Source organism: Pteropus medius, unplaced genomic scaffold (genome assembly GCF_902729225.1).
Source record: "Pteropus medius unplaced genomic scaffold, Ma_sr-lr_union100, whole genome shotgun sequence".
NCBI classification, from domain to species: Eukaryota; Metazoa; Chordata; class Mammalia; order Chiroptera; family Pteropodidae; genus Pteropus; species Pteropus medius.
The window spans coordinates 12,430,937-12,453,142 of record NW_024355205.1 but is presented as its reverse complement, the minus strand read 5'-3'; the positions used below and the strand labels follow the sequence as shown (position 1 = coordinate 12,453,142).

Below are 22,206 nucleotides of genomic sequence, written 5' to 3'. Positions count from 1 at the left end.
ATGAAAGGTAAGCTGCTAGTGATAAAAATTCCAGATTTATCATGTTGTCCAAGAAATGCCTTTTGCTTCTAAGACAAATTCCTTTTCTTTAAAAACCTTCAGTCTATTAGGTTCTTTACCCTAAAGCTTCCCTAGAACTCCCTTTCCAGGGACTCTCTGGCTAATTTTCAGATGAGCCTTATGAAGCAAGAGTGAGCTCCTTCCTTCTCCTTCTCTGTAATTGTCCCCTGCTGAAGGACACATCAAAACAGGGATTCTGTTTGGTCTCCAAAAAAGTGAAGTAGTTTGCTTAGGTTTGGTTATACTTATTTTAATGGGTGTATAAATAATTTATATGAAGGAAGTAGAAAAGTATTAGTGAAATCTCTGAGAAAAAAATTTCTAACATGGAATCTGGTTTGGCTCCATCACAGATTTTTGTTAACACGCACAAACTTAACAGAACGGTATTATGGGTATATGTAAATTTTAAATTCAGCTTTTCAACAACAAATTTGATAGATTATTATTAACTGCTACCAGGACCAACTAATAAGCAAACAAGAGAACAAATCAATCATATTGAGACTCCATTCTCTCTTTTTTTTAAAATTAATGAACTTTAGTTCTTAGTGTAGTTTTAGATTTACAGAAAAATTAAGCAGAAAGTACAGAGTTCCCTTTGATGCCCCTTCTCCCCCACCGCCCCCCACTGTTCCCCACTGCTTTTGTACACTCAGTGGAATATATGAGCCTGCAAAACTGACCTCAGGCTCATCGTCTAGCTGCACACCCACATGTTCACACAGTTGCTTTTTCCCACCCCTCTCTCTCTCCTAAGAAAACCACTACAGTCAACACACTGAGAATCCCTGTGAGGAAAAATTAAAAAAAAAAAAAAGGTGGAACGGAGTAGAAGTAATTTTATAGTAATAATTTTGTTCTTGTCTTTGCCTAATCCTATCCTTAAAGGCTTCTTTTACATTTTGCCTCTATGGAGCCAAGGCTTATTTCCATGCCAAAATTTGATGTACATTTTTACATGTCTATTCATCCATGTGAGTGACTTCACGTTTCCACCAGCCAGTCACCTGAATTATTATTTTGTCCTGCCCTAGCTTGATTGCTCCCAGCTCTCCTGAGTGCAGTTACTTCTCCACACCTATTCTGGTGCCATGGGCCTCGCCTGACACTTGGAACATTCTGCTTACTGTCATACTACCTTGATTTAAGACCAGGTCCGAGGGGAAGTAACTGAAAAAGTGGTGGCAGGCATAGAGGGAAAACAATATATTTGTTGCCAGACTTTTTTTTTTTAATGGTGTTAAACTCTTAATCAAAGTCAAACCCTTTTATCTAACAAACAAAAAAATGCTGAGAGTATGTTTTTATTTTCCTGCACACTTATTTAATACCAGAAGCATTTAACTTGGTAGAATGTAATGTTATATTCATTGTACTTAATAAAATTGTAATGGATTCACTTATTTAGACACGCTGGGAGAAATAGCCTCCCACTGGATAATAAAAAATTATGATGCTTTTGCTGCATTTATCAACACAAAAGGGATGAGCAAAGCTTATCAGAGCTGATTACAATCACTCTGGAATTGCCCTTAAAAAATAAAGTGAGAAATAGAAATTTGGAGTTACAAAGTTTCTCTTTCTTTTTTTGATGGCATTATATTTGCAACTGAACTCAGAATCTGAGCTCTGAGTTTGCTGGAAGAAATGGGGCAGGAGAAAACAGTTTATCAGAAATTCTCCCTAATTCACCCTCACGGTTGCATAACCTCGAGAGCTCAACACCAGGCACCTTAAAAAGGAAGAAGGCTGGTGGTTGTTGCTCTCAAAGAAGGAGAAGGAAGTAATGGCAGCAACTGTCCCTCTCTAATTTTCCTTCTCCTGACATCCATATGTGATATGCTCTTGTTGTGAGCCCTTCTGCCTTAGGGTAAACACACCTGAAATGGATGTGATGTTAATGATCCCTCTTGGTGGCTGCTCTTAACTCTCAGCTCCACTTTTGGTTACTTATTTAAATGGGAAAGTCACAGGGCGCTGCCAATGTCCTCCCAACAAGCCCTGAAATCATCCCATTTCTTGACTGGAGCTCAGGCCTCTCAAAGCACTTTCTTTTTTCCTTCCATACCTCAATACAAGGAAAATCCCTCAGGCCAGTGTGGTTCCTCTCACTCAAGCCTTGTATCACAAGATGAGGCTAAGATCTCACTTTACTTCTAAAAACAGAGAAACTGGGGATTAATTACTTCCATCTTAGGGAGACAAAATTCGACAAGCACCATTTCTATGTACGTATTTTTATGTCTAGATTGTGCTGCCTAGTGCAAAATTATCTCTGATTCATTGCATACTTTAAACTAAAACCTTGACCAATAACTAAATCTCACCCCAGATTTCTAAAGAAAAATAATTATTAATCACATTTTTCAAGAATAGACTCACTCATATTTTGCTTTCTGCTTATACTCATTTTCTCAAAGTAATGTATAGAACACTACAATTCTAAGAAACCTCCTACTGTCAAAATATGAAGTTAAATTTTAATTTAACTAAGCGAAGATGCACATTTCAGAATGAAATTAAATAAAGTAAGGACTATTTCCCAGAATGGGTCGTTCTTTTAATTTGTGAAATCATGTTGACAAACTGTTGTAGGCTTCATTTCTTATTGTCTGAACTGCAACAGCTCCTACCTGCTTTTACTGCTTACTGTTTCATCCCACTTGCAACTACCCTCCACACAATAGCAAAGTTTTCTCCCCTGCTTTAACACTCAGTGACCTCTTATAGCTTGTTGAAAAAAAAACTCCAATCCTCATGATGGCCTACAGCACCCTACAAGATGTGTCCCAGGTACCCATGCCAGTTTCTCAGTCTCACTCCACAGGATTCAGGGCCTTCCTTCTCTGTCTTGTAAAAAGGCACATCAGGTTCCTTTCTTGCTGCTTCGAAAGCTCTTCCTGTGACTGACTGTTTCTGATTCATCCATGCTGTTTCCTGAGGCCTTCCTATCAGCTTAAGTGCTACTTCCTCAGATAGGCTTTCTCTAACCTCTTGAGAAAGGAAACAATCTTTCCTTGTCACTCTTTATCAAATACTTCTTTTTATTTCCTCCATTGTACTTATTATAGCCTGAAGTATTGATTTTTTGCTATCTAATATTTGTTACTCCCATTGGAATGTAAGGTCTATGAAAGCAGATATTTTGCTCTATAACTTCTGCATGATGTTAAACATAGAGTAGGAGTTTAATAAACATTTGTTGAATGAAAGAAAGAAAAAATGAATGAATGTGAAAGATGGGTATGAGAAAGAAACATAGTTTAGAATATTGGTCATAATGAGATGTAAAAAATTAAAAGTAACTGTTCACATAAGAAAGGAATGCTAAAAGTTCATCTTATTTTACATAACTATACAAGTCAGAGGGGAAGAATGTTCTACATAAGGTCAAGAAAAGTCTTCACTGTTGCAGTCCAACAATATATCTGCACATATCCATGTGCCTAAAATTATTTCAGAAGTTTTTATATTTTTACTGGAATCAGCACTCAAGAATGTAGCTGAAATACAACACTGGTGTGGATGATATATTTGTGGCTCAGAAAATTGTGGGAGGATATATATACATACATATATATATATATATATATATATATATATATATATATACACACACACACACACATAAAGTTTTAATTTTTATTTTTTCAATTAGAGTTGATGTTTGATATTATTTTATGTTAGTTCCAGGTATACAGCATAGTGGTTAGACATTTATATAAGACATTTGTATAATTTATGAAGCAATCCCCCTGATTAGTCTAGTACCCACATGGCTCTATACGTAGTTATTACAATATTATGGACTATGTTCCCTATGCTGTACTTTACATCCCTGTGACTCTCTTGACTCATCCCTGTAACTACCAATTTGTACTCCTTAATCCCTTCGCCTTTTTCATTCAGCCCCCCAACCTCCCTTCTGGCAATCAGTTTGTTCTCCGTATCTATGAGTTTTGTTGTTTTGTTTGTTTTGTTCCTTAGATTCTACATATAAGTGAAATCATATGGTATTTGTCTTTCTCTGACTGACTTATTTCGCTTAACATAATACTCTCTAGGTCCATCCATGTTGTTGCAAATGGTAAGATTTCATTTTTTTATGGCTGAGTAATATTCCATTATATATATATACCACAAGTTCTTTATCCACTTGTCTATTGATGGGTATTTAGGTTTCCATATCTTGGTTATTGTAAATAGCACTGCAATGAACATAGGGTTGCATATTTCTTTTCAAATTAGTGTTTTGGTTTTCTTTGGATAAATACCCAGAAGTGGAATCACTGGGTTGTAAGGTAGTTTTATTTTGAATTTTTTGAGGAACCTGTAGGAGGATATTTTGACAAATCTTTTTGGGATATAATTATACCTAATTAGCTTCTAATAGATTAAGATGTTGTGGATGGATGAGGAGTAATCGGGTTAAGAAAAAAGAGAATGTGGGACTTAATGTAAGACAGGATAAGTTAGTCAGGCTGGGAGTTTATAAGAGAAGTAGAGATAAAAGTAAGTAGAGTAGAGGTAGAATATAACAGGATTTAGTCTGGGGCCACTGTAGGTGTGTCTCAAATAAAGAAATTTAGTATAGGTAATTAGCTGCTTACTTGGTCATTGAACGAGAAGGAGAACAGGTCAGGGAATTTTGACACTAGCTGTCATGTTTGTCTCTATCCTATAGGGAACTAGGACTTTGCTATTGATGATCAAGGGTAGGATCTGCAGGATAATGCTGCAAATGGTCACAGCCACCTACAGAACCAAGGCAGGAAATCATCTTGATGTGGCAGAGGACACCACAAAACTTCAATTCTGCCAAAGTTCATGCATTTACTAGCTGCTGCCAGCAGAATAATGGCTTCTGCTTTCTTTCTGTCTTCTATATCTCATGCAAATGCCTCTCACTGGCAGAAACTAAATTGGAATCCTGATGGCAAGAAATTATGGGAAAAGTAGTTCTTGGGTTTTGAGTCCCTGAGATATCAGAGAGTGCCTAAAAGGGGATAGAAATGGTGCCAAATACCAATCTGGCACAATATAAGAGTAGGAAATACTTGTCATGGCTTTAAAATATTATTTCTGGTCAGTTAATTTCATTATATCTAATCCTCACTAAAAATAATAGCTAACTGTTACTAAGGGCACTATGTTAAGAGCTTTTCATGCATTATCTCATTAAGTTTCACAGCTGTACAAGATAAAGCTACTCTTATTGTCTCCACTTTAGATATAAGGAACCAAGACTTAGAAAGGTACGGTGACTTGCTCCAAGTTAAACAACTAATAAGTAGAAGATTGAACCTTGTACTTGGGGATGACTGTCTACGAAGCCAATGGTTTTCAGTTCTATAGTCAGTTGTTAAATTTCTTTATAATCTGTGGCCCTAGCCTCAACATAAAACTTGTTAGTCATCTTACAAATGTACACTATTAAGTCGATGTAAATACCTCACTTCTATTAGGAAAAAAACTAACAAACCTTCCAAAAAAAAATCCTCCCAAGCGTGGGCACTATCTTCATGAGAGAGAAGAGTACGTTACTGGAAGAAATGTAATATTTCCTATATTTAGAATGACATTTTATGATATGAGCTAATTTTCATATGTTGATAAAGTATCTACTCTTATAAAACCACACCACAGAATCTGAAGGTTAGAAGGGACATTTAAGGTTGAAGAATCTTTAAGATCCCTTCTAATAGCATCTCAGCAAGGGGCAGCCCAGTTTCTGCTTAATAACTTTCAGTTGGTGCAACTTTCAGAACTATGGGGGCTGATTGACAAGGAAAAGAAACTTATAGGATGTCTGCTGCTGAGTAAAGATAAGATGGTGCTGCCTGGAGGCTGCTGAGTCAGTTTTGTCTCAATGGTAGCACATATAGCTTTAAGCTGGCGGCTGGAACCATTGATATCTGTCAGCTCTTACTGCTTAACCTTGCCAGGACTCCATGGCTTACAAACTATGGCTTGAGTGTCTGTGGTGGATTCATGGTGGCCAGAGATTATTTGGTACTTCTCCCTTTGAAAAGTGGAGTTTATGCCCCTTCCCTTTGAGTCTACCAGGCCTCTGCGATTGCTGTGACTAATAGAATTCAATGAAAGTATTACTGTGTCAGTTCTCAGTTTAGACTGGAAGCTTCTATGTTCTTGCAACACTCTCTTTGGAAGTCCTGAGGCATGATTGAAGAAATTTGACTATTTTGAAACTAGCATGCTGGAGAGACTATGTGATGGATGAGCCCAGTTTTTTTTTTTTTCCATTTCTTTAAGGCACTGGATTTGTAGTTAAGCCTCTCCAGACTAACCCATGTACCAGCTGAATACTGCTGAGTGACTTTAGATGCTTCATGGAGCAGAAGAATGACTTAACTGAGCTCAGACTTAAACTCCCGACCCATGAAATTGTGAGCTATGATCAAATGGCTACTTTTAAGTCACTGAGTTTGAGGTACTTTGTTACACAGCAATAGATAACCGAAATGTGTCTGCAGGATTGATGAAGGTTGTCTGATCCGGATTGGCCTCAGCAGGTCTCACCTACATTTGCTCATGTGTCTATGGGCCAGTTGTGGACTTTCATCTAGATTGTGTTTGACTAGGGCAGCTCACCTGCTCTGCTCAGCTCTGCTCCATGTGTCTCTTATCCTCCTTTGTGACCTGCAAGCTGAGCCATGCATATCCTTGTCATGGCCAACGTCTAAGAGAGAAAGTAGGAACACATAAGAGCTCTTGAGATATAAGCTTGGAAATGACATCCTGTTACTTATACCTCATTCTATGAGCCAAAGTCACTTGGCTAGACTCAAAATCAAAGGATTGAAGTATAGACCTCACTTCTTTTGTGGGAGACTGTGCAAAATCCATCTATCAAAGAGTCTGAGTACAGGGAGGGATAGAAAATTTGAGACAATAATGCAAACTATTACATTTATGTCATATCAGTTCAGCAACATTTATGGAATATATAATTTGCAAATATTATGTTAGTCACTGGAAACAAAACAAAACAAAACAAAACAAAACAAAACAAAACAAAACAATACAAAACAAAACGAAAGAGACCTAACTTTCTTCTTTTGAAATGCTTGCAGTCCAGTCAACCGTCAGGATGAGTAGAAGGGCTTACTGTATTTAGATTGACTGGGGACCTCAATGTCCTTTTACCTCTTTACTTCTAACCTTCTGTTAAGATTTATACCTGCATTAAACTTTTGAATTATGTTTTATTGTTTTAGTGACTTAAAGTGTGGTCAGAAGCCTCTGCTTGCTTGACTCACTGTGAAAGTTTTTTTTGGCTAGGTTTTTATGTTTTTACACAAACATGAAAAAATTTCAATGAAAAATTAATGATCTATGTGCACCGTCAGTCAGGTTGTTGCCAGCACTTGTTCTACTACTTTTTAAAAGGCATCATGTTTTCTTCATCTCAAAATTTCTTCATCCTCATGGTACTGACTACATTATCCATTACAATCTGTACGTAAATCAGGAAGCGGGAAGCACAGTGTAAGGAAAACATACATGCGGACAATGCACACCTCCCAACAGGGACAATGGACATATTCCTTATATTGGTTAGTTCTGCTCATTCCTTTCTGTAGCCCTTTATTCTCTTGTCAGATGTGCTATGTTCCCCTCTGTAACTTTGCCCCACGCTAATATGTTTCATTGTGAGAGCCAGATTTCCCATCCCTCCACTTCTTCATGTTCCCATATCCTATCTGTGGGAAACCATTTTCTTCCACTGACGGGTCTAGAGTTGAGCTCCATGAAGGGTCTAACTCAGTATGTTATACAGCATTTCTAGTCCCTCCTTAATCCCCAGGCAGCATGGCACAGTGGGAAGTACATGGGTTGACTTTGGAGTCAAACTGACCTAGGTTTTAATCCCAGCTCCACTGCTTACTAACACTGTGATCTTGCTTAAGCTACTTAACCTCTCTGTGCCTCAGTTTTATAACTCATTATATGGGTGAAGCAAATCTTATCTTGTGTGATGTAATTGCAATAACAATTATAAAATGCCTGGAAAATACCTGACATGTTCTCAATGTTAGTTTCCTTCTGCACCCCATCTCAACAACTATCTCTTATTTGCCCCCTCAGGACTGATTTGTAAAGAGGCTATCATAATATGTTTTCAGGGTCAAAAATACTTTGTGTGCCTAGATGAATAACACAGGTACATTTTAGTGAGAAAAAAGGGTTATCTCCCCATTTGACCTCATTAGTTTAAGAGAGCACAAGCAGTATCTTAGAGCATTAACACTCAGCATTCTGTAAACTCAAATTCTTATAGCAAAGTGGTGAGAGAATTAAATTACTCATATTTCATTTTGGATATTTGCTATATTTGGTTGTTTACTGTAGACAAGATCCTCAGGGCTGGCGCTGAGTTTTACTTGTCTTTATATTCTATGACACAACATAGGACCTGACAGTTCTGAGATGCTCAAATAAATGTTTGTTGAACAAAAGAATGTTTCGTTGAATGCAATTGTATGAACTAATAAAAGTTTGATTATTTTATACCTGAACAGAATATTTCTGTTTAGTTTTTGTTGGGGCTGAATTTGGCTGATTGATGCATAGTAACCGTGTTTTATGTGCTCATTCTTGCAGGGGTAGGGACAGTGAGGGTTCTGGGTCTGTATTTGGAGGAATGCAATGTGATCAACTGTCCTTCACATTTTCCTCTTTGCTTTTGTTGTTTCTCATCTTTCCTACTAGATTGTAAACTCCCAAGGACAGAGACTATGGCTTAGATTCAGTGTCATTACATATAATTCCTCAGTGCTTATGACATAGTTAATATTCAGTAAATATTCGTTGAAGGAAAATTAGCAAATTTGGATTTTTATATAATTTTAGAAATGCAGTATTCTACCTTTGTCCTTTCTTGCCTGTTCTGATTTATATCTGTCTTCTCCATAACTCTTCCGTTGATCCTACCCTTGGATTTCTTGTTCTTTAATCTCATCCTTATAAATGCCGCATGACTTGTGGGAAAGGATTCGTTGAGGCTTTGAAATTAAACAGATCCAGATTTAAGTTCTGAATTTATAACTAACTGGTTGTGTGATCTTGAGCAAGGTATTTAACTTCTTGGAGACCTTCCTCATCTGTGAAGATGAATGATAGTGTACCATCTACCTGACAGCTGTTTAGAGAATCAATTGGATTGATGAATGTCAGGCCACCTACTCATAGAATGGGCTCTATAAGTAGTAGTTGTTATTACTATTCTTATTTCCATCCTCTCTACTCTCTTACTATATATTCGAACTACACTTTCCTTTTCCAATAAAAAAAAAAATGCATTTTTAACCCTAGCTCTCCTGGTAACAGCCACTGGAATGCTGGGAGTTGTTGGGGGACGAAATACTATGAACTATCAAAATTTCACTTGATTGGAAACCTTATATGATATTACTTTAAACATTGATAAAGGCCTTAATAAGAATAACCACTATTTGCCCCACTAAAATAATTTAAAGATAAATGTAAGTTTTCAGGAAAAATACTCCTCAAATTATAAAGCAAAGAATTAGAGTTAAATGACATGTGAAGAATCTAAGGACATAGCAAATATTTAAATTTATGATTTTTAAATTCATTCTCCATTTATTACAATAGATTCTAAAAGATTACTCTCACAACGGGAACATTATCCTTTGTAGATTTAAGGACTATCGCACTCGTATTTTTCTTGAAATAATTGAGTTTGCTGGAATAAAGTATTCAGCTCAATATTTTTCATTTCCTTCTAATACAAAAGTATTTGATTCCTATAAATCTGAGTGAGATCAGTCAAGAAATTATACATATTTGTTTTCCACAGGGCATATGAGCTATTAAGTCATGTTGCATTTATTATAGATCATGTCTGTTGTTTGGCAAGATAATTTGAATGACTGAGAACAGTATTTTAAAACATGTAATACAAGGAAAACAACCAGAAAGGAGAATCGAAGTAAAATGTTCCTTATAATAAATACTTCAAGCAAATAAAATATTCTGTTGTGATTCAAGCATTCAATTGCATATAAAATATGAAAAAAATCATTTAATACTGTTCATTCTTATGATTCATATATGTATACATATTCCTCTCATATAAGTACATATTTATATTACTTAGTCTTTTCATTTGGATCTCATGTAATATGTGTATATATTATATCTTTCTATAAAGATAAGCATTATATCTTTTTTCCAGACTCAATTATGTGGATGTTTTCTTGGCTTTGTGCCATTCTAATTATTTTGGCTATTGCCAGTATGGACACAATAGCAAAGAGCACACCATATACCAAATTTACGAAGAAATCTGAGGGAAAAGAGAAGCTGAAGGGTCCAAAGCCATCCAGTGGCCTGCCTCCAGGAGAAGAAGAAGAGACTCCCTTCACAGAAGTGGCTGAAGTGGCAGACCCAACCCCCGACCCTTCGGTCTTCGACTCTGCCTTTGGCAGTGCCACTCTCTTTCCCTTTGAAAACTTCACTCTTGACACGGCTGATTTCTTTCTGAACTGCTGTGAGTGTTGTTCATCTGTACCAGGGCAAAAAGGAGAACCTGGAGAGACTGGAAAGCGAGGTATTTGAAAATATACGAAGCTGTATTTCTCCCCTGTACACCCTTAGAATTGAGAGGTAGTGATAGGCCTAAGTGAAACATTGTGACAAATGTAAATTGGTACTGTGTTGTCCGGTGTGGTAGCCACTAGCCTTGTGTGTGGCTATCAATAAAAATTGCAATTAAAATTGAATAAGATTAAAAATTCAGTTCCTCAGTCACACTAGCTACATTACAAGTACTCAGTGGCCACAGGTGGCCAAAGGCTGCTCTATTGGGCAGCACAGATATATAGCGTTTCCATCATTATAGAAACTTCTACTGCACAGTGCTGGTTAGAGCTGAGAGCAGGCCTACTAGTCCCAGCCCTGGGGTGTAGCTTTTCAAGTTACACATGTTCACTGCCAGTGCAATCTTTTCATTAATGGCTGATGTAAAAAGAGAAAATGAAAATTCCGTTATCTGGTAAGAATGTGTGCTGACTGATGGATTTTTAGAGTGCTATTTGTAGTTGGGATTAGAAATGAAATGCCTGTGAGGTAGAGAATAAAGCTGGGATTCAGTTTGCTTCTCATTGAAATTCTAAGTCAACACTGTATCCTTGCCCAGCAATTTTTTCCATTGAACGTCATGGTTACATATTTCAAAATTTCAGATGACTTTCACATATACATTATGAATACACTCTCAGTTTTATTGTAATACGTTTCAGCTTTTACATGTCATATAGCAGAAAATTCAAGGTAAAATTGAGATCAGAGTGCCAATTGCAAATTCACTATTCCCTGAAAAAATTCATACAAATATTTGTTGTGTCGTGTCTGAAGAATTTAAAGTTATAAATTTGTAATTCTTCAGAATTACACATCCTCATTAATCTTTTCATTCGTTTCATCCTATTGTGGAAACTTGCAGGAAATGTGCTCAATATTTATGCAGAGCTGAAATGAAAGGGTAAAAGAACTGGGAAGCGATACCAGGCACCAAGAGTTCATGGCTGCTAAAACGTTACTGGAAATGGAATGAGACTGAGAAAATTATATTCACCAGAATTTCTCTTAGTATCATATCTGGCTGGCAAGCTGCTTGGGGGTGAAAACCCCCAAGGGCCTGGTCAAGTAAACACAACGGGTTGCTAAACTATCTTCTAAGGCTGTGGATCTGTAACATCAAGGCTTGTGTTTTAACCCAATGGTGGATTTAGCTGGTTTGTTCTCCGAGCTCAGCCTCTCCTCTAAATACATATGACAAATACTTTGAAGGGGTGCCAAGTCTTTAGCTTACCCAGGGCGCTCAGATGTCTTAGTCTGACTGGTTCTGTGTAGAGCGGAGTGCTTCAGAGATCAGAATGTTGAATCTATCACGGTCCTATGTTGGGGAACTTCATTACTTCTCTAAGTCTCAGTTTCCAAAATAGTAAAATGGAGTAAGAATAATACCAACTTTGCAGAGTCATCAAGAGAGCTGAGTGAGTTCATACACAAAAGGGTGCAGTGTGGTTCCTGGAGTAGAATAAGTACTCAGTAAACTATGTTTATCTGTTCAGTTAGCTGTAGTAGGAGTCCTTTCCTATCTCATGAAATACTCTGAGCCTGATAGGATCCTGTTTTTGAAAGTCACAGCGAGATATTTATTTTGGCTTTATCAGTGTTTTCAAAATGCAGCTTTTTAAAAAAATTGTAAATCTAATATAAGAATAACATTAAACAAACTTAAAAATAAAAATGACTCAAATTATAATTTTTTCATTGAGTCTTAGTTTAATGCTATTTTCTTAGAGATGTCTCCTCTGATTCTTTATACCACTAACTACAGTGTGGTCTTTCCATTTATTTGTGTGGTTATTTGTTTATCTTTCATGGACTCTCAGCTCCATGACTATAGGGACTGCTGGAATGTTATTTTTTTGTTTTTGTATGAATCTTTAAAAAAAATTATAGTTGACATACAACATTATATTAACTTCAACATAGTGATTCAGCATTTATATACCTTATGAAGTGATCACCACAATAAGTCTAGTAACTATCTGTCATCGTACATAGTTATTATATGATTATTGATGATATTCTTTATGTTGTACATTATATCCCCAGGACTTATTTTATAATTGGAAGTTTCTACTTCTTAATCTCTTTCGCGTTTTCTGCCCATTCTTCCACCCATCTCTCCTCTGGTAACCATTGTTTTGTTTTAGAGACTGTTGGGGTGTTGATGTTTGATTCCTAACATCTAGTAGGATGCTTGGTGTATAGGAAGCCTCAGCAATAGTTCTAGAGTTAATGCATAAGTGAATATGGATGGGGACCCAAAGTGCTAGGTATTATGGTATTGTGATTTTTACATCCAACTTGAATGTGTGGTCCATATGGGGTTAAGAGTCAGGTAATCATTTTGTTCTTATTCTTGATATAGCACTGCTTCCCTGAATTATTAGATCACTGCCATGAATTCAGTGACAAGTACTAATGTTCTCAATTTATCTATTCGAGTTGTTCAAAACTGCAAATCAGACAAACATATTGTCCTTAGAACTCTGTAATAATTTATTCTTACCCAGGTTTTATCATTAGGACACGAACAGTCATTGGTCTCAATAAAATGACTGTTACCCCCCCACCCCGAACTAATGAATTTCAAAAGAGAATTTTTCAATCTTGATGGTTTTAAAATCTCATTTTCAGGTCTTAAGGGGGAGGCTGGTGATATAGGGATCCCAGGGCCACCAGGAGTCATTGGACCCCAAGGCCCAAAAGGCCAGAAAGGAGAGAAGGGTAGGTAATTATATTTATTTCATGTCCAAACTCAAGAAATGTTTTGCATCATTTTTGGGGGGAGCAATTTGCTAAATTAATACCAAATTTTTGCAGGTGGATCAATTTTAAATATGTAAAACTTGGTTAAGAGTATTGTGAGTTATATTTGATATAAAATGTTAATTTTATAAACAGCCCATTGAGAAATTTTAAACTTGGTTAGTAACATATCACACACACACACACACACACACACACACACACACACATCATATCCTTCTATCTCTCATTCACTTCCCAGCTGACCCAGTGACTGGGAGCCTTAGGGCATCATCTCTGGGGAAGAGTCCTTCCCTATATACTCCTATGTGAGCTCTTTCTCATAATGCAAATTAATTTCATACTAGAGAGAACTAACTAAGACAGGCAATCCTATTCCTTTTAGGTGGATAGCCTGCCTGCTGAGGAGAATATGACATATCAAATCAGAGACGATGTCAAAGAGAGCGAAGAGAGCAGAATTCAAAAGGAAGAAATCAAGCACATAACAGTGACCAGTCATAATTGAGAGAATAGACTAGATATTTATTTATAACCTGTTTACTGTCAGAGAAGATTTGTAGTTACGTGTGCTTTCATAGATCTTTTCCAGCTCAGAAATTCTATAATTCCACAGTTGTATCAACAGAGAAGGTGTTCTGCCTGGGAAATCCCTGGTTCTGTAAGTGTTTCAAGGTACTGAGGGAAGGTTACAGATTCACTGGGACATTTGGAAATTCCTCAGTGAATCCTGCCAGCCTATAGAAATACCATCTATCCATCAAGTTAAATGTTTTAGCCTCAATGTCATAAGTCAAAAGACCTAATATCATCTATACATCACCCTCCACATGGCTCAGGAACTGCCTAAGTCATTTCTAGTAGAACATTCAGTGAAGTAATTACTCAAAAAAGATGCTAAGGTAAAGAGAGAGCTATTTCACACTTGTCAGTTATGCGATTTTCATTCTCAGAAACATTTAATCCTTTCGTGGTTGAATTATGTTAGCAGAAAACTCTGTTAAATAAAGATGAGTGATGAACCTCCCTAGTGATTCATACATTTTGGAAGCTAGAATTCTGGAAGTGGAAGAAAAACAGAGAAGTGTCATCAGATAAGGTTCTTAAGCATATGCTTTGATGAAGAATCAAAAGTAGAAATTCATTCGGCTGGTCTATAAAGTGGCAACTCTCCTTTTACTTTCAGACTTACACTCTTGATTAAGATTAAAAGTTAAAAAAAAAAAACCAAAACCCAAATAAGTTGAATAACAGAATTCTGGGTAATCACAACCTGATTGAGTAAATTTTGAGTAAACTTGAGAACCAGAATAACTGCAATGAAGGTCAGTATGTGAGTATTGACTAGGTATAGAATTGGTCCTTCACTTTTATTCAGGGCTGGGTTCTCTCCGAATGCACGCAGACATTTCCTTGTGGCCTATGGATTAATTTCCAAATTTTAAATATTAAATGGTAATGAAGGAGCTAGCTACTTAGAAAATTCTGCTGAGTGGTTCATGGTGGGACTCCTGTTGTTGGTCTTATAAAATTTTAATTTGACTTAGGATTTCTTTTTTTCTGGCAAAAATGAAATGAAAAATGTTAGTTATATCATAAATAATATGGTTGGAGATCGATGTCAACCAATGTAATATGCAGTCGTGTTTGACTCTGTACAAATTTCTTAACTTTTTTATACCTCTGTTTCTTCTGTGATGAAAACAGTGACAAAAATATCTGTTTTTTGAAGGGAAATGTTATAAACTTTTGTAAAGGAAAAATGTTCTAATTAATGAAATATGCTCTTGTATATGAGCCTCCCTATTATAGGAGAGGCTATATTAATATCAAATAATAATTAATATTAAGTTAAAAAGGCTTTATTAAATTTAAAAATCATGTTAAGAGCTTGGAACATTACTTGGTGCAAAGTACATGCTCAATAAGAGTTAGCTATTATTATTACTATTATTATTGCTATTATCATTTACAATAAAATAAATCTAGTGTGACAGCATTGTAACAGGCTGGGCCTTTACCCAGGCCTACTATAAAAATCCATTTTGTGGTAATATGGCAAATAGCTAAAAACCCACATTTTTTTACTTTTTTTTTCCAAACACAAATTCTCACAGTTCTTTAATTTGTCCAAAGAGATTGTGAAAAATTTTCCAAACAAAATAAAAATTGTCTTTTTCTACACACACACACGCACACACACCCCTACATTTATTTATTTATTTATTTATTTTCTAATTTTTTTTTTTTTTAAATTATGATTCGGTTTAGCCGACTTCAGAATGTTGTGCTCTATGTTTAAACTTACATGGTGCATGGCACTATTTCTTAGGCATTGTGGGGAATATAAAGAAGAGGACATTTTAACTGTCATTCAAAATTCATAATAGGAAAAACATATACATATGTAACACAGAGCGGGATGTCATGAGTTTTGCGAGAGATCTGAAGAGCTGTGAGAGTGCTGAGGGAAAAGGCGAGTTCTGTTTGAAGATACTGAATTACCCCTCAAATTTCCTTTAAATGGTTTGCCACCAATTGCAATAAAATATTTCTAATGATGCTCAATAACACCTTTTTCCATATTGTTTTACCTTTTATGCATTTTGGTAAAGGAAGTATTGAATGTGACAGGAGTGTGAAATGGATGTTAGTTATATCATAACTAATATAATTGGAAGAAAATTAATCTTGGTGTCATTTTAGGACTTAAAGGAGAACGTGGGGACCAAGGAACAAGTGGAGTGCCGGGATACCCAGGAAAACCTGGAGAATCAGGTAAAGTATAAACTGTATGTATTGGGTACAGTCACGTGTGCAGCATAGCCACTAATTTTCTTCCTGTTTATATTTAAAGTTATCAGAGAAGGAAGGTGGAAATATAAATTGCTATTATTCTTCTAATAACTCAGTGCACTGATATGCTAGAGTGTAACTAGCACTGGGCTAGGAATTTGGAGACTAGGTGAAGGTATCTGACCCTTGCTCCTCCCTTTAGTTGTCCTTGGGGAAAAGATCCCTGAATCTTTATGGGTTTCAGTTTCTTCGCCTATAAGATTTTGCACTCGGATGGATAATATGGAGATTTAGGAGAATACTTGGGTTGGTCAAAATGCAAAGGGTAATAGAATACAATGGGCAACTATGATTCTCATACTCTTTATTATCTTAAAAGTAAAAAATATATAGAATTAGGTACATGAGATCTAAATATAAGCTATCACTTCTCAGCAGCGTTAACTTTTCCCTTTATAACAGTAGTGTATGAATGGTTCTGTGTAAGAGTCTCCTCCCACAGCCATTACTGAGGTGAGAACTAGGTTTCCAGTCCCTTTTAGTAGGTTTTGTTTCTATTTTGTGAGCTCTATGAGAACAGTGCATCATCATTCATAGCCTCTGTGGTCCTTAAACATTATTTCAATTTTCCATTTCAGGTGGACTTGGTCCTAAGGGGGATAGAGGAGACACTGGACCGACGGGAATGAAAGGACAAAAAGGCTCGAAGGGGGACATGTTCGTAAATGGTAGCAAAGGAGATAAAGGAGACCGAGGGGCTGTGGGCTCATCAGGCTTGAATGGAGAGCCTGGGGCTAAGGGCGAGAAGGGGGAGAAGGGGGAGAAGGGCTACTGCAGAGATTCTGGGGAGAAGGGAGGCAAAGGGGAAAAAGGTGACCTGGGGATGAAAGGAGAAAAAGGTAGCAAAGGAGATATTGGAACAGAAGGCAAAAGCGGCCCAGACGGCCCACCTGGGGCCCGAGGCGATCCAGGGGCTAAAGGAGAAAAGGGAGAGTTAGGTCCTCCTGGTCGTGTGGGACCTGCAGGGCCAAAGGGTGAGCTTGGGAGCAAAGGGGTCCGAGGGTCTATTGGGAAGAAGGGCTCTCGGGGACTCAAAGGCTCCAGGGGCGAGGTGGCCAGAGTCCCACAGTCGGCTTTCAGTGTTGCTTTGTCGAAGCCTTTCCCTCCTCCCAATGTCCCTATCAAATTTGACAAGGTTTTCTATAATGACCAAGGGAATTACAGCCCTGTCACCGGGAGATTTAACTGTAGTATTCCTGGGGCATATGTATTTTCCTACCACGTCACGGTGAGGGCCCGACCTGCTCGGATCAGCCTGGTGGCCCGGAATAAGAAGCAGTTCAAGTCCAGAGAAACAGTCTATGGTCATGAAATAGACCAGGCCTCTCTCCTCATCATCCTGAAATTAAATACAGGGGACCAAGTGTGGCTGGAAGTTTCAAAAGATTGGAATGGGGTGTATGCCAGCACTGAGGATGACAGCATTTTTACTGGGTTCCTTTTGTACCCAGAGGAAACTCCTGGAATTTTACCATAAACTTGTGTCTTGAGCACTGTAGTTTGGACTCAGTGGTATAGTCAAGTAACATAGAATAGTGCTATTGAAAAAATAGCTTTCGTTATTTTTTCCATGATTATAAACATAATGAAAAAAGTAAAAAATTATATCGCCTGGAGTCAACTATTTCTCTTTAAAGATATCACCTTTTTAAAATCATTATTTATATATTTGAGAGCATATGTCTATTAACTTAGTAGGTAACTTTCTTTCATTTAGCATTACAATAGCATTTCTCATGCCATTTAAATAACTAATAATATTTGTATATAAAAAATGTGAATGAGACTTGTAATTAATAAATATATTCTTACTAAACATCATCTATAGCTCATATAAATGTGTGTAACTATTTTCTGTGTGAATGTGAGACTAACAGCTGACATATCATGATGGGCAAGTATTTTTCAAAAGTTTCTAATTCTGTTGGGGAGCTGCCTTCCAACAAAATGGAACTATTCTCATATTAGTTTAATTCAGAGAGAATACACAGAAAGAATGGTAAAGACTGGCTAAAATACCTTTAAAATTAATTAGTGTGTAAAGATTGATCATTAACAAACTGTTTTATATAGACTTGTGTGTTGGATAAAAAGAAAGTTAATAAAGATGATGCTCAGTCATATAAAAAACCCAGTCATTCATCAAATTATTGTGCTTAGAAGAACTGAATGTCCCCCAAAGATTCAATAGTAAAATTAGATCATATTTGATCTAAAAATTTGGTTCTTTCTTCATGAAAGAACATTTAATTCGAATAAATTCTTTAGCTTCATTATCATCCTCCGTATAATAATTAATTCCTGTTATTCAGTGATGACACTGTTGGAACATATGGGTATTTGGGAATTCACTTGCAATCTGAATATTTAATAACTGTGAATGTAGTCTCATTTTTTTAAGAAGCAAACTTTTTGAATCCAAATTGAATTTGGTTCAAGAAGGCATGTAGTTAGGTAGATTTGCAAATCTTGGCGAGTCAAATCAGGGAGTAGATAATGGGGAGCTTTCTGTTCTTGCTCTGCCAGACAAACATCAGTCACTTTTGAGAGTCTCATATATATATAAATAGTATTTCCCAAACTGTGTTTAGAGGAAAACTATTTCTGGAAGTTGGTATTATGAGCTACTGGGAAAAGAGTGGGAAGCATGTTAGTATAGTCTCTGACATTCCGACAGAAAATAAATATAATTTTGTTTCATCTAATGATCCTATATTTATTTTGAGTTAGAACTCATCAAGTAATATTCCGTGGAACAGTATTGTATAGGATGCCAGTTTTGGAAATGTTGCATTAGTTTCTTATCCAAAGACCACCCAGCAGGCTGAGGTAAGTTCACTAATGATGTTTCCCCCTTTCTTCAGCAGTTTTTCTCTATTTTATTTTATTTTTAATTTTATTATTATTTTTTTATACCTACAGCATCTGGTCTTCCTAGGTGGTCTCCTATTCAAGTATTAGCCAGGCCCAACCCTGTTTAGCTTCCAAGATCAGATGGGATTGGGCTTGTTCAGGGTGGCATGGCTGTAGAGTTCTTCTCTATTTAGATTGTAATATTGCTTTAGTTGAGACTTTACTTGTATTTGTTAGAGGGAGAATAAGATAACTCATGTGATTAAAGTAGTGATGCTTCTTGCACTTAGAATTTTGAGAATTAGACAAAACTTAAAGTTTTGTCTCTCTTTTCTATGTTCATGTGTATGTGAAAAAAAAATATATGTATATATTTTTTCCTTATACCTTCTCCATCATTGAGTTGAAGGGATTTGGGGAGGCTGAGAACCCACTAGCTATGGAAGATGGAAAAGAAAACCATAGCAAAAGACGTGATGTAAAAGGCAGCTAGGCAGAGGATCAGTAAGGGAGCAACAATTCATGTGGAGGATTCATGACATCCAGCAGTGTCTTACATATGTGTTTGAGGTAAACATTTTATAGGAAGTCTGAAGTTAAAGCCTTAGGGTTAGGAACCAGGATTGGTGATTAATTAGGAACTTTTTCAGGGAATCCACACCAAGGAAGTTCTTAGCATTGGGGTGGATTTGGGAGGTGGCTTCTAGGTTCTTTATGCCACTTTTTGCTCTGAGGATGGAGAAGTGGCATGATAGTATCTCCCTCTTTCGACTATATCATGTCTCCCATCTTGTTAAAAGCACAAAAATAAAGAATGGATCTCTCCCATCCCCAGGATTTGAATACATTCCCTACCTACTCTTACCCTAATGACTGCCAAATATACAGATCTCTCCCCTGAATAGTAAACTACTGAGAATTAAACTGACATCTCAAGCTGAATGTGACAAAATCAGGCTTCTGAAGTTTCCCCCAAGCTGCTCCTCCCAGACTCTGCCCTAACTCACAGAATGGCAATTTCTTCTGGAGTTGCTCAGGCCAGAAATCTGTCATTTGATTTTTCCATTTCACACTTAAATTCAACCTGTTAGGAAATCCTTTAGTATCCAGAATTTGATGACTTCATATATCTCCATTGCCATCACCCCGATCAAGCCATTTATTGCCTGGATTATTTATTGTAATAACCACAAACCAGATTCCCTTAAGATACAATGGGTCTAGGGTCAAAGTACAAATGGGATCCAAAATAACATATATTTAAATTTTTAAAATTTATGAATCAGACTCACAAATAGTTATTTAAAATACAGTCTATCTTCCTACTTCAATGTATGCTTTTATACTGAAAAAGTAAAAAAAAAATCTATGATTTTTATATGACTGACTATAAATAAAATATCAAAGATGACTCAATTACTATCATGCATGCCTGGGAGTTCTGTTACTAAGCAGATGATGTTTGGATGAGTAATAAGAAAAAGACATTAAATCATGAATTACTATATCTTTACCTGTAGTTGTTATTTTAAAACTTAATTTCTACAAAATATGTTTTCATATTTGAGATTTTCACATAATTCATGTTCTATTGACAGTTTTGTCAAATTAGACAACTTTTGTTGAATCATTGAATTTTAAAATTAATTTTTAAAATTTCAATTTAGAGAGACAGTTCAGCTGAATCAGCAATAAGGTTTGGAAATGAACCATGAATTTCACGTACCATGTTCAAAGATTATAATTGGGGTTACACATGATATGTTATCACTATTATAAACAATGTTGCAAAATATTTAAATTTCATCCTATAAACTATAATCATTTATATTGCCATTTTTATCATCTCTTAAAACAATATTCTAAAATCTAGATCCATCATGAACTTTTAGTCTAGATTTACATAAATACAAATTTAGATATGAATTGTTTAATATTTTTAGCCATTAAGTAGGTAACCGTTGCAAACACTGGGCAATTTGTGTATCTCAAGAATGATGAACTGAAATACAATGAGAAGCAAGAAAATGAATGCTCAGCACAATTGAGATATAATATTTCTTATCTAGAGCATCGATGCTCTCCAAGAGGAAGTAGATAAGTTGTACTTCTCTTCATTAAGCACATCCATTGTTCAAATCCTTCCCACACTCCAAAGCAGTGTCTATCTCTCATGTTTGCAGCAGTTCGACCCACTGGGAGTGGTGGCATTTGGAGGCAGTTACCTTTTGCTTTCTGCCCATTGGGCAAGAGGCATGGAGGAGAGCTTCCCCAGGGTTTGAAAGGTAGTAGTCGGAAGAGTACATGTTTAAGACTGCAAGCTGTACTGTGCCAGAAGTGAACCCCGATCTCTATTAAAAGTGCCCTGGCTACTAGCAAAATTTACGTGTCATCTGTTTGTTTTACGCAGGACTCCTTAAAACATGGGGCCCAGGGCAGGGGCCACTCTTGCTTAGGCCTAAAGTCAGTATTACCTATTTCTGCCCTGACCCTTTCAACCAAAACAATTCTGTTAAAAAGGAATTGGGCCATCTTATACCTCTGCTCAAAGCTTCTTGAAGACTCCATCTCATCCAGAGTAGAAACCAAATCTTTACTATGACCAGAGCAGCCCCATGTAACCTGGCCCCTGCTTTCCCTCTGACTCCATCTTTTGCTGTCTCCTCCATCTGTGCTCTGGGCATTGCCCTCTGTGCTGTTCCTCAAATACACTGAGGATGGTTGTGTGCAGGGCTTCGCACATGCCAGTCTATAAACATTTAGATAGAACAGTATGTGCAAAGTAACTGAATGACACCTTTCTTTCTTTCAAGCCTTTATTCAAATATCACCTTTTCAGTAATATCTTCTGTGACCACTTAGTTTTAAGTTGCAGTCCCCACGCCCTGATCCTCTTCCCTGCTTTAGTTTTCTCCATAGCACTCACCATCATCTAACATGTTATGCATTTCACTTACTGGTCTTGTTTATTTTCTGTCTTCCCACTAGGAGGTAAGTTCCATGAGAATGGGATTTTTGTCTATTGCTCTGTCCCTAGCCTAG

At 36.7% G+C, this 22,206-nt stretch overlaps 1 protein-coding gene and 1 pseudogene across 1 annotated transcript in view; one reads left to right on the top strand and one right to left on the bottom strand.

The window, feature by feature from the left end:
• OTOL1 (otolin 1) overlaps positions 1-17,949 on the top strand; it is a 96,826-nt gene extending 78,877 nt beyond the window's left edge. Inside the window, exons 4-7 of the mRNA XM_039857524.1 lie at positions 10,286-10,660; positions 13,324-13,413; positions 16,162-16,233; positions 16,890-17,949. Of these exons, the coding sequence (XP_039713458.1) occupies positions 10,286-10,660; positions 13,324-13,413; positions 16,162-16,233; positions 16,890-17,788 (1,436 nt within the window). The 3' untranslated portion in view covers positions 17,789-17,949. The remainder of the gene's footprint in view (positions 1-10,285; positions 10,661-13,323; positions 13,414-16,161; positions 16,234-16,889) is intronic.
• Positions 17,950-19,224: 1,275 nt separating this feature from the next.
• On the bottom strand, positions 19,225-19,343 carry LOC120599025 (uncharacterized; annotated as a pseudogene).
• Between the last annotated feature and the right edge of the window lie 2,863 nt (positions 19,344-22,206).